Source organism: Clinocottus analis, unplaced genomic scaffold (assembly GCF_023055335.1).
Source record: "Clinocottus analis isolate CAN_PGR_092001 unplaced genomic scaffold, fCliAna1.0.p SCAF_8, whole genome shotgun sequence".
NCBI lineage: Eukaryota > Metazoa > Chordata > Actinopteri > Perciformes > Cottidae > Clinocottus > Clinocottus analis.
Window position 1 is genome coordinate 21,533,676 of NW_027176240.1, and position 11,770 is coordinate 21,545,445.

General features: G+C 46.4%; 1 protein-coding gene across 1 annotated transcript in view; it reads left to right on the forward strand.

Moving 5' to 3' along the window:
• Positions 1-10,525, forward strand: part of shtn1 (shootin 1) — a 29,482-nt gene extending 18,957 nt beyond the window's left edge. Inside the window, exons 10-16 of the mRNA XM_068568375.1 lie at positions 92-245; positions 395-515; positions 1,017-1,099; positions 3,662-3,759; positions 6,715-6,765; positions 7,798-7,918; positions 10,245-10,525. Coding sequence (XP_068424476.1) covers positions 92-245; positions 395-515; positions 1,017-1,099; positions 3,662-3,759; positions 6,715-6,765; positions 7,798-7,918; positions 10,245-10,264 — 648 coding nt within the window. The 3' untranslated portion in view covers positions 10,265-10,525. The remainder of the gene's footprint in view (positions 1-91; positions 246-394; positions 516-1,016; positions 1,100-3,661; positions 3,760-6,714; positions 6,766-7,797; positions 7,919-10,244) is intronic.
• The last annotated feature ends 1,245 nt before the right edge of the window (positions 10,526-11,770 follow it).

Here is an 11,770-nt window from a genome sequence, read left to right on the forward strand (position 1 = left end):
CAGGTCGGACAATAAGCTTGTTCACGTTTAAGAGCGTACAGGCTCATGGTGGGGAACAATGTGTGTGTGTGTGTGTGTGTGTTCATGTCAGATGAAGCAGATGGAGGACAGGCTGCAGAGCTGCGAGGCCCAGAAGGAGCTGCTGGCATTGAGGCGTAAACTGGAGCTGGTGGAGGAGGAGAAGAGCGAGTACAGCGACAAGTGCTCCAAGGCCCAACTGGAGGTCAAGGATCTGCGGTTTACAGGTAACCATTAGGACCGGACGCACCGTGTTCGCTGTGCGAGCCCCCACAATGCAACGGGGCGCTCGGTGCGGCCGTGAGACGAGTCGTCCTTCAGGGTTTCCCTTTCTGCTCTCACGTTACCGTGTCGACTGTCACTCAATGCGTTTCAGTCGAGGAGCTCCAGAAGAAGCTGCAGGCTGTTACCAACCCGCCCCCAGCTGCAGCTCCTCCACCGCCCCCGCCACCTCCTCCACCTCCTCCAGCCCCAACCGTGGCCTCCAACCCACTCAGGTCTGACACACACACACACACACACACACACACACACACACACAACGCTTCACCACTCAGGAAAATATGTTTGCTGGGAAACATATTCCTTCTGTTTTGTATCACAAACAAGGCCGGGGTGAAACCACTTAAGGACATTAATTAACCCCAAACATGATCTTCTGCTGACGCTCACAAAGCAGAACACTCTCAGTTCACGCCGCTAATCTCGCGTCGGAAAACTGCAAAAGTAAACCGGGAGAACGAGCGTTTCCCTTGACCCGTGATCGCGATGCGGAGAGGGAGATTTCATTCAGTGGCCGCCTGGTTGCAGACGGGCTGAGCGACAGGAAGGAGGCCGAGGCAGTCGAGCCTGTGGGGGGAGGAGAGTGTTGCTGCGGAGCGAGGACCTCGGCGTTGCTAGCTAAACATCTCGGTGACATTCTGTGCACGCAACAGCAACAAGCTGAAGCTTTGTCTGGTCCTGAAACCAGTAACGAGCGCTCTGTCCTCGCCGTGCAGCTCGCTGCTGTCGCTGATCCGGAAGAGGAGAGACGTCAGCACCGACATCCCTCTGGTGGAGCAGGACTCGGCCCAGACGCCAGGTACACACACACACACACACACACACACACACACACATCCGTACGTACGCGTGTGTGTTGTGCTTCAGTTGGATGCGCCAGAAATGACACAATAAAGCTGTTTCATACTTGACCTTCACCTGGGTTCACCTGCTCTGGATAGAAAGAACCAGGTCTCTGATACAAGAGATAAGGTTCCTCTGTAGGGCTCGGCCTTAGAGATAGAGTAAAGAGATGAGTTTCCTCTGTAGGGCTCAGCCTTAGAGATAGAGTAAGGGGATGAGTTTCCTCTGTAGGGCTCAGCCTTAGAGATAGAGTAAAGAGATGAGTTTTCTCTGTAGGGCTCAGCCTTAGAGATAGAGTAAGGAGATGAGTTTCCTCTTTAGGGCTCAGCCTTAGAGATAGAGTAAAGAGATGAGTTTCTTCTGTAAGGCTCAGCCTTAGAGGTGAGTTTCTTCTGTAGTGCTCAGCCTTAGAGATAGAGTAAAGAGATGAGTTTCCTCTGTAGGGCTCAGCCTTAGAGATAGAGTAAAGAGATGAGTTTCCTCTGTAGGGCTCAGCCTTAGAGATAGAGTAAAGAGATGAGTTTCCTATGTAGGGCTCAGCCTTGGAGATGAGTTTCCTCCGTAGGGCTCAGCCTTAGAGATGAGTTTCCTCCGTAGGGCTCAGCCTTGGAGATGAGTTTCCTCCGTAGGGCTCAGCCTTGGAGATGAGTTTCCTTTATAGGGCTCAGCCTTGGAGATGAGTTTCCTCTGTAGGGCTCGGCCTTAGAGATACGGTAAGGACACGCTGGAGCGATCATATCTCCCGGCTGGACTGGGAACCCCAGAATCAGATGTAAAGCGAGGGGGAAGCCTGGCTCGGCCTGCCTGGCTGCTGCCACCGAGACGCGAGCCGGATGAGCACAGTGGGTCCTTCAGAGGGAAAAGCTCTCATGAAAGGCTTGAGGGGCTCGTTCACACTGGGCCGAGCTGACTGCTCAGAAGTCATTTCATCATCATCATCTATCAAGACGATGAATGTAAAAATATGATTATATTTATATTCTGCTGCCTTCCTCTGACGTGTTTCTACGCTCCATCTTTAACGCCGCAGTGTGAAGGTGTTTCTACGTCTCCATGCTTCCATTGGGAACAGCGTGTTTCACCTCACGTTGCAATGCATCGTGGGTAATTCCCTTGAGCAATGTCAGCATGTAATGCTTTTCAGCATAAATACATATTGTGTGTATTGAAAGTGGTGCATGAGTGGTGGGACTGAGGAGAATCTCAGATGTAAAATACAAATTACCTTTCAGACAAATATTCAATTTCATTGAGTCTCTAGAGTCCTCACAGATGTCTGTGGAGGGGATTCTGCTTTAATGTCCTCATTCTGTAACTCACACTTCAATCTGCTGCATATCTTGACTTCTGCCGTGCGCCGTGTGATCATTTAGTATGTTAAGTGTGCTGCTGTTTATCATGCGCGTCCGTGCAGGAAAACAGGTGTAAAATCCTCTTCCCGCCTTCCAGATTTGATCCTTTTGGCTCCTTTCCTTTGCAAATCCGCGCCACTTTTGTGCAGAAGGACAAATGCTGAAGCGAGTGGTGCATTCGGAAATTTCAACTCAAATCTCCATCAGTGGCCTGTTAGGTCAACGTGACGAATTCTTCAATTTGCGCAAACAAAAGCGAAGCCTTGACTGGAGCAGGTCCACGGTCCACGCCGCCTGAACACGCGTGTCCTCACGCGTACGAGTCCTGAATTGGTCGCTCGGTATTTGTTGGAATCACGCGCAGGCTGAATATGTGCCACCCAAGGATCTTCTGCCCCGACACCTGCATAATAGTCTCTTTCTGAGGAAAATATTTCACCATTACTTCAACACAAAATACTTTTTGTACGGCATTTTAAAGATATCTTACCGACAATACTCCCATTGTGCAGGTCGTTGAATGTTCTGTTAGAAAAATACATATTCCATTTTTTTTGGGGGGGGGCAATAGGTTGCATTATTGCAGAATTATATTTTTGTTCCCATCTTTTGTGAACTTAATAAGCCCTTTTATCCTCGCGGAAAGTGGATGGAAATGGCTGAATAGTGTTTGTGTTTTCAGACGGTGTGCAGAAATTAATTTCAGAATAATTTCGGGAACATCACACTCCGTCTCTGAACCCTAAATCTGCACTTTAAATACTACAACATCAAAATGATTATTAATTTGTCCACGACTACGGCTAAATCCACCCTAAACAGGATATACAGTCAATGTTTATGGCATAATTAAGAGTCAAACGCTGGAGTACAATAACTTCATTGACTGGTCCTGGGGGCTTGTGTCATTTTCAAGCTTTTAGATCCAAATGAGCTTCATTTCAAGAGCAGTGCTAATGATGCCTGTGAATTACACAGTGCCTCTCAACATCATTTAAACTCACTTTAGTTCTTGGCACTGGTTCCCGCCGAGGCCGGCTGCTGCTTCGTATCAGCGGAGCTGTTGAACACGACGCGTCTGTTAAAAAGACCAAGACTAATCCGTGTCTCTCCGCTTGTGTGTGTGTGTCTGTGTGTGTTTGTGTGTGTGTGTGTGTGTCTCTTAGACATCCGGCAGCAGGCCGTGGACGAGATGATGCACAGGATCAAGAAAGGCGTTCAGCTTCGACCCGTCGGTCAGTCCCCCAACAGAGCCAGGAGAAAGGTACCGTCAGTAAACAGTGTTTTACCCTGTCAATGTCTTTACAGAGCGATCACTAACGCTCCAGTTTAGTTACAGTGAACTAACGCACTGCGATATCATAACGCACTGCGATATCATAACGCACTGCAATATCATAATGCACTGCGATATCATAACGCACTGCGATATCATAATGCACTGCGATATCATAATGCACTGCGATATCATAATGCACTGCGATATCATAACGCACTGCAATATCATAATGCACTGCGATATCATAACGCACTGCGATATCATAATGCACTGCAATATCATAATGCACTGCGATATCATAATGCACTGCAATATCATAATGCACTGCAATATCATAATGCACTGCGATATCATAACGCACTGCGATATCATAATGCACTGCGATATCATAATGCACTGCGATATGATGCACGACAATATCATAATGCACTGCAATATCATAATGCACTGCGATATCATAATGCACTACGATATCATAATGCACTACGATATCATAATGCACTGCAATATCATAATGCACTGCAATATCATAATGCACTGCGATATCATAATGCACTACGATATCATAATGCACTACGATATCATAATGCACTACGATATCATAATGCACTGCGATATCATAATGCACTACGATATCATAATGCACTGCGATATCATAATGCACTACGATATCATAATGCACTGCGATATCATAATGCACTACGATATCATAATGCACTGCGATATCATAATGCACTACGATATCATAATGCACTGCGATATCATAATGCACTACGATATCATAATGCACTACGATATGATGCATGACAATATCATAATGCACTACGATATCATAATGCACTGCGATATCATAATGCACTACGATATCATAATGCACTGCGATATCATAATGCACTGCGATATGATGCACGACAATATCATAATGCACTACAATATCATAATGCACTGCAATATCATAATGCACTGCGATATCATAATGCACTACGATATCATAATGCACTATTCTATTATAATGCACTATTATATCATAATGCACTATTATATCATAATGCACTATTATATCATAATGCACTATTATATCATAATGCACTACGATATCATAATGCACTACGATATCATAATGCACTGCAATATCATAATGCACTGCAATATCATAATGCACTGCGATATCATAATGCACTACGATATCATAATGCACTACGATATCATAATGCACTACGATATCATAATGCACTGCAATATCATAATGCACTGCGATATCATAATGCACTGCGATATCATAATGCACTACGATATCATAATGCACTGCGATATCATAATGCACTACGATATCATAATGCACTACGATATGATGCATGACAATATCATAATGCACTGCGATATCATAATGCACTGCGATATCATAACGCACTACGATATCATAATGCACTACGATATCATAATGCACTACGATATCATAATGCACTGCGATATCATAATGCACTACGATATCATAATGCACTGCGATATGATGCACGACAATATCATAATGCACTACAATATCATAATGCACTGCAATATCATAATGCACTGCGATATCATAATGCACTACGATATCATAATGCACTATTCTATTATAATGCACTATTATATCATAATGCACTATTATATCATAATGCACTATTATATCATAATGCACTATGATATCATAATGCACTATTATATCATAATGCACTATAATATCATAATGCACTATGATATCATAATGCACTATTATATCATAATGCACTATTATATCATAATGCACTATGATATCATAATGCACTATTATATCATAATGCACTATGATATCATAATGCACTACGATATCATAATGCGCTATTATATCATAATGCACTATGATATCATAATGCGCTATGATATCATAATGCGCTATTATATCATAATGCACTATGATATCATAATGCGCTATGATATCATAATGCGCTATTATATCATAATGCACTATGATATCATAATGCGCTATGATATCATAATGCACTATTATATCATAATGCACTATGATATCATGATACTAATGATAGAATGAAGTTGAATGGAAACCCTCTAAGGCAGCTTCTCTAACTCATTTTATCACTTTTTACTGTTTACACACAGATTTCACTACATGTTTGCTCATGGAAATGTGGTCAAAAGTCATGGAAATTTGGTTTAAAGTCATAAAAATTTGGTTTATAATCATAGAAATTTGGTTTATATTCATAGAAATTTGGTTTAAAGTCATGGAGATCCATTGGTCAGGTGTATGAACCCTGACACTAACATCTACTCTTTTGAACCGACAACACACATAAATTATGACTTAAAAATGAGGACAAATATTCCCACATCTTAAAAAAAGAGGCGCCGATGCTTCAAGAGTATTGAAGGCAGAACAATTGGACTAAAATACTGAAGACAGAGAAGGAAACGTGTCGGGGGAGAGTCATTAAGGGAAGTGCATCTCCCCGTGATGGAGACATTGAATGAGAGGTTATCTTTGTCCAAACCAGCAAACTGAACCGCGTCATTGTTAAGCAGATATTGTTGAGAGCTCTTACATCCATCAGTGTGTGGGATTATCTGAGAGCTTCTTGTTTTGATAAAACATGACATATGGCCAAGACATCTTTTAGTCGGCGTGTTCCTCCGCCACAACAATGCCGGCAAATTAGATAGCATTAGGACCTGCTCTATGAGGTAATTATAAATAATGAGGATGGGAAAATTGACGTGACTGAAAATGATTGTGTTTACACATTTGCTTCTTGTAGAAAGCATACGTCCTCAGTGTCTCGTCTCTGCGGTAAGAGCTGCAGTTTAGCCTCTAAGTGCTGAATGAGGGAAAATAAGTATAATGTGTCAGACTGCTGTTTATTTACCAAAACCCCGTCTTGTTCCTCCTGTTTTTCCTTTTATCAGATGGAGCGGCTGCCCTCTAATTCTGCCATTCAGGAGCTCAGAGGAATCATGGTAATGGAACTTTAAGACAATCCGACGTCCTCGCCAGCCACGTTTGACTGCTTGAACTTCCTGTGTGTGTTTACGCCACGGTTCCTGATTTAATAAACGAAGAGCTGCCGTCAAAGTGGACTGTACGTAGAATATGAAGCGTGGAACGAGGTCGTACTCTGCGACTGTGCTCATGTGCAGTGCATAGCCCCGAGCCCGCAGCGCCCATTATTAAACATAAAATAAGTCCAGTGAGGTTTCCTGCAGGGTCTCCAGAGCCACAGCGTCCATTAACTTCATTTAACCTTTTGGAAACCGTGAGCGAAAATCCTCCCGCTGCCATTTTAAGTCCCAGCATGCCCCATTCAGACAATCTTTTGGCTTATAATACGTCATTTGTCCATTTTTGAACTGAATGACACAGTTTTCTGACTGAAGCTCCTTCCTAACAGACCAAGACTTTGTTTTATTGTGATTTTTGTTGCAGATTCTGATTCTTTAGGTCCTAATCTTTCCATAAAGGTCTTATTGACGCTCCAGGAGGCTTTTTTGGAACATCTGGCTCATATCATGCTGGATGTTCATAGTTACCATCAAAATATCTTTTAAAAGTGCTTTTTTTTTCCAGATATAATTTTTTTTCCAAGACTTTGCTGAACAAATACATACAATAAACACAAGTATTGTAATTAAATTGGGGTTCCACAGTTTTCAACGGCTTATATTGCAGAAATACAGCAAAGCATTGTGGGAAGAATTCTATCCGAACAGGAACAAATAAACTTACCGTTAAGTTTATGTAATTACATAGAGTCGGATCTCAGTAACAGACGCCGCTCGTATGAGTCCACGTCTGAATGTTAATACCCAGCATGCACTAATCCAGCATGTTTAGGTATGAAGGTGATGACTTTTCCATTTTTGAACCGAACGACACGTCTTTTGGACTCTGGGCTAAATAGCAGAACGTCAGGGTTTCATAAAGCGATCCTCATTTGCCGCCGTGTCCCTGAACGCACCGTCTGTCTGGATGTTTCTGTTGAATCCGTCCAGGAGAACTTTGGGCGAGGCGCCACGCGGCCGAAGGCGGCGTCTCCGTCTGCAGAGCGCGACCAGCAGCTGCAGAGGATCCTGATGAGGCGCCGCGACGCGCTGGACGGCCCGCAGGACGCTGGTGAGCTGCTCCTCCTTCACTCCTCCTTCACTCCTCCTTCACTTCACTCCTCCTTCACTCCTCCTTCACTTCACTCCTCTTTCACTTCACTCCTCCTCTTTCCCTCCTCCTTTCCTCCTCCTTCACTTCTCCTCCTTCACTTCTCCTCCTTCACTCCTTCTCCTTCACTTCTCCTTCTTCATTCCTTCTTCATTCCTCCTCCACTCCTCCTCCACTCCTCCTCCTCCACTCCTCCTTCACAGAGCTTCAAGCAGATCTTACAGTGAAGCCCAACGATGCTGCTCTCGTGGGCTATAATGTGTACTCGTGGGCTATAATGTGTACTCGTGGGCTATAACGTGTACTCGTGGGCTATAACGTGTACTCGTGGGCTATAACGTGTACTCGTGGGCTATAACGTGTACTCGTGGGCTACAACGTGTACTCGTGGGCTGTAACGTGTACTCGTGGGCTGTAACGTGTACTCGTGGGCTGTAACGTGTACTCGTGGGCTGTAACGTGTACTCGTGGGCTGTAACGTGTACTCGTGGGCTACAACGTGTACTCGTGGGCTACAACGTGTACTCGTGGGCTGTAACGTGTACTCGTGGGCTGTAACGTGTACTCGTGGGCTACAACGTGTACTCGTGGGCTACAACGTGTACTCGTGGGCTATAACGTGTACTCGTGGGCTATAACGTGTACTCGTGGGCTATAACGTGTACTCGTGGGCTACAACGTGTACTCGTGGACTATAGTGTGTACTCGTGGACTATAGTGTGTACTCGTGGGCTATAGTGTGTACTCGTGGACTATAGTGTGTACTCGTGGGCTATAACGTGTACTCGTGGGCCACAACGTGTACTCGTGGGCTACAACGTGTACTCGTGGGCTGTAACGTGTACTCGTGGGCTGTAACGTGTACTCGTGGGCTGTAACGTGTACTCGTGGGCTGTAACGTGTACTCGTGGGCTACAACGTGTACTCGTGGGCTACAACGTGTACTCGTGGGCTACAACGTGTACTCGTGGGCTGTAACGTGTACTCGTGGGCTGTAACGTGTACTCGTGGGCTGTAACGTGTACTCGTGGGCTGTAACGTGTACTCGTGGGCTGTAACGTGTACTCGTGGGCTACAACGTGTACTCGTGGGCTACAACGTGTACTCGTGGGCTGTAACGTGTACTCGTGGGCTGTAACGTGTACTCGTGGGCTACAACGTGTACTCGTGGGCTACAACGTGTACTCGTGGGCTATAACGTGTACTCGTGGGCTGTAACGTGTACTCGTGGGCTATAACGTGTACTCGTGGGCTGTAACGTGTACTCGTGGGCTGTAACGTGTACTCGTGGGCTACAACGTGTACTCGTGGGCTACAACGTGTACTCGTGGGCTACAACGTGTACTCGTGGGCTACAACGTGTACTCGTGGGCTGTAACGTGTACTCGTGGGCTGTAACGTGTACTCGTGGGCTGTAACGTGTACTCGTGGGCTGTAACGTGTACTCGTGGGCCACAACGTGTACTCGTGGGCTGTAACGTGTACTCGTGGGCTGTAACGTGTACTCGTGGGCTGTAACGTGTACTCGTGGGCTGTAACGTGTACTCGTGGGCTACAACGTGTACTCGTGGGCTACAACGTGTACTCGTGGGCTATAACGTGTACTCGTGGGCTGTAACGTGTACTCGTGGGCTATAACGTGTACTCGTGGGCTATAACGTGTACTCGTGGGCTGTAACGTGTACTCGTGGGCTATAACGTGTACTCGTGGGCTGTAACGTGTACTCGTGGGCTGTAACGTGTACTCGTGGGCTATAACGTGTACTCGTGGGCTGTAACGTGTACTCGTGGGCTGTAACGTGTACTCGTGGGCTATAACGTGTACTCGTGGGTTTTGATCTTCTAGCTTTTTCTTGTTCTTTTTCTTTTAATGAGGATTTATCCAACAAAAGGTGTTTTACCGCCACTTCCTGCCGCAGTAGCATTGACCAATCACAGCGCACGTTAGCGGTCGCGCTGAACGAGCAGCTAGCGGGCGTCGTCTCCTCGTTTAACCGGCGCTCGACTCCTGAAACATGAAATGTGACTGTGAGCAGAACCTCAACGCTTAACCAGCAGCAGACACTTTAATATGTGAAAAACAATATTTTAAAATAGCTAAAACAATCAAAGAGCAGATTGATTATGACTTAAAAGTTACCAGTTTTACATTTTGTACGGTGTGAAATAGTGGTCCTTCTGGCCTGCTGCAGTGTGAGGAGTGTGTGTGTGAGCAGTTTGTGTGTGTGAGCAGTGTGTGTGTGTGAGCAGTGTGTGAAGTGTTAATGAGTGTTGTCTCTTGTTGCAGGTCTTCCCCCCGAAGTGTGAGGGCCAGCGGGACGACGACAGGAGACGGAAGATCACACGACACAAATCATTGTCTGCACACACACACACACACACACACACACACACACACACACACACACACACACACACACACACACACACACACACACACACACACACACACACACACACACACACACACACACACACACAGCGTTTAAGACAATGATTCCAGGCTGTGTATTGTGACGAGTCAGCGATGCCGTCAGATCAAATGGATTGTCCACACCACAAATGAAATGCGGGCATGTAGCATGTAGCGTGTAGCATGTAGCATGTAGCTCGTGGCGGTTGTGAATAAAGACAGACGTTGCACCTGAACTAAAACACGAGTGTGTGAGTGATTTACATGCCGTGGGGTGAAAGCCGTGGTCCCGCTCCACCTGTTCAGGGTCCATTCAGCTCTTTCCCTCCTGAAGGTGAAGCCGGAGCGGCGCAGCGCTCTGCAGCCTTGAGCGTCCGCCGAAGCAAAGCATGTTTCTGAATTGTTCCGCCGAGACCGGCGTTAACCTTGCAGCCTCCCGGCGAGCAATTACAGGCCGCCGTGACCCCCCCCCCCCCCGTCATGCTCCATGTTACAAGTTTTGGGGCAATTTCAGGTCATTTTTTAATCTGAAAATCAACAACAGTCTCCAGGAAACACGTCGATGCTAATCTGAGACAAACTGAGACACGATGAGGGAACCGACCGCAACAGGTTGATACAGACAACAACACATCTCAGTGCACATCCTTCATGTTCTGGATGCTTACGGAGGAGTTACACGTCACCGTGTGGTTGTGTAACTCAGTGTGTGTATCTCTCACAGTGTGTATCTCTGTATTGCTCGACGTATTTCCATGAATCCAGAGAAGCAGAGCCACGCTTCACCCTCGCGGGGTTAAAGGTCTCTGAGCCTTCAGTCACTCAGGTGCCCTTTGAAAAAGCACAATGGCTGCCGGTGACTTACCCACAATGCCGAGCTGCTGGCGCGTTTGTTTTGTCCCCCCCCCCCTTTCGACACCTGCCACATTACCCGGCGAGCGAGGGGCTGAAACGTGAGAGCTGTGAACTCTGGGTAATGTCCGCCCGCCTATTGTGCGCTGCTGTTAATTAAAGCTTAGCGGCTTCCTTCAGCTCTGAGCTGCCAAATCCCCCCGAACACAGAGCAGGAAGCGTCGCTGCGACTCTGCCGGTTCAGCAGCCAGCGGCCGGCTTCAAAGACGCCGCTGGCATCTTCCACGCGTATCGCCCCTTCATGCCCTCGCTCCGGGAAGTCGCCCCTCTCTAATTTGATTTAAGGACACATTTAGTCACGGCGGCGGCGCCGGGTGGAAACAGGAAATGATTCTGTGGACTAATCCCAGGAGCAGAGCGAGAGAGAGAGAGAGTCTCGTGTTTCCTCGTGACTCCAGTCCAGCGTGGGGATGCGAGGGCGCCGTCTGGAGGGCGGAGCGGCGCGAGCCAGAAGAAGAAATGAAGGTTCTGTCGAGGCCGGACTCAAT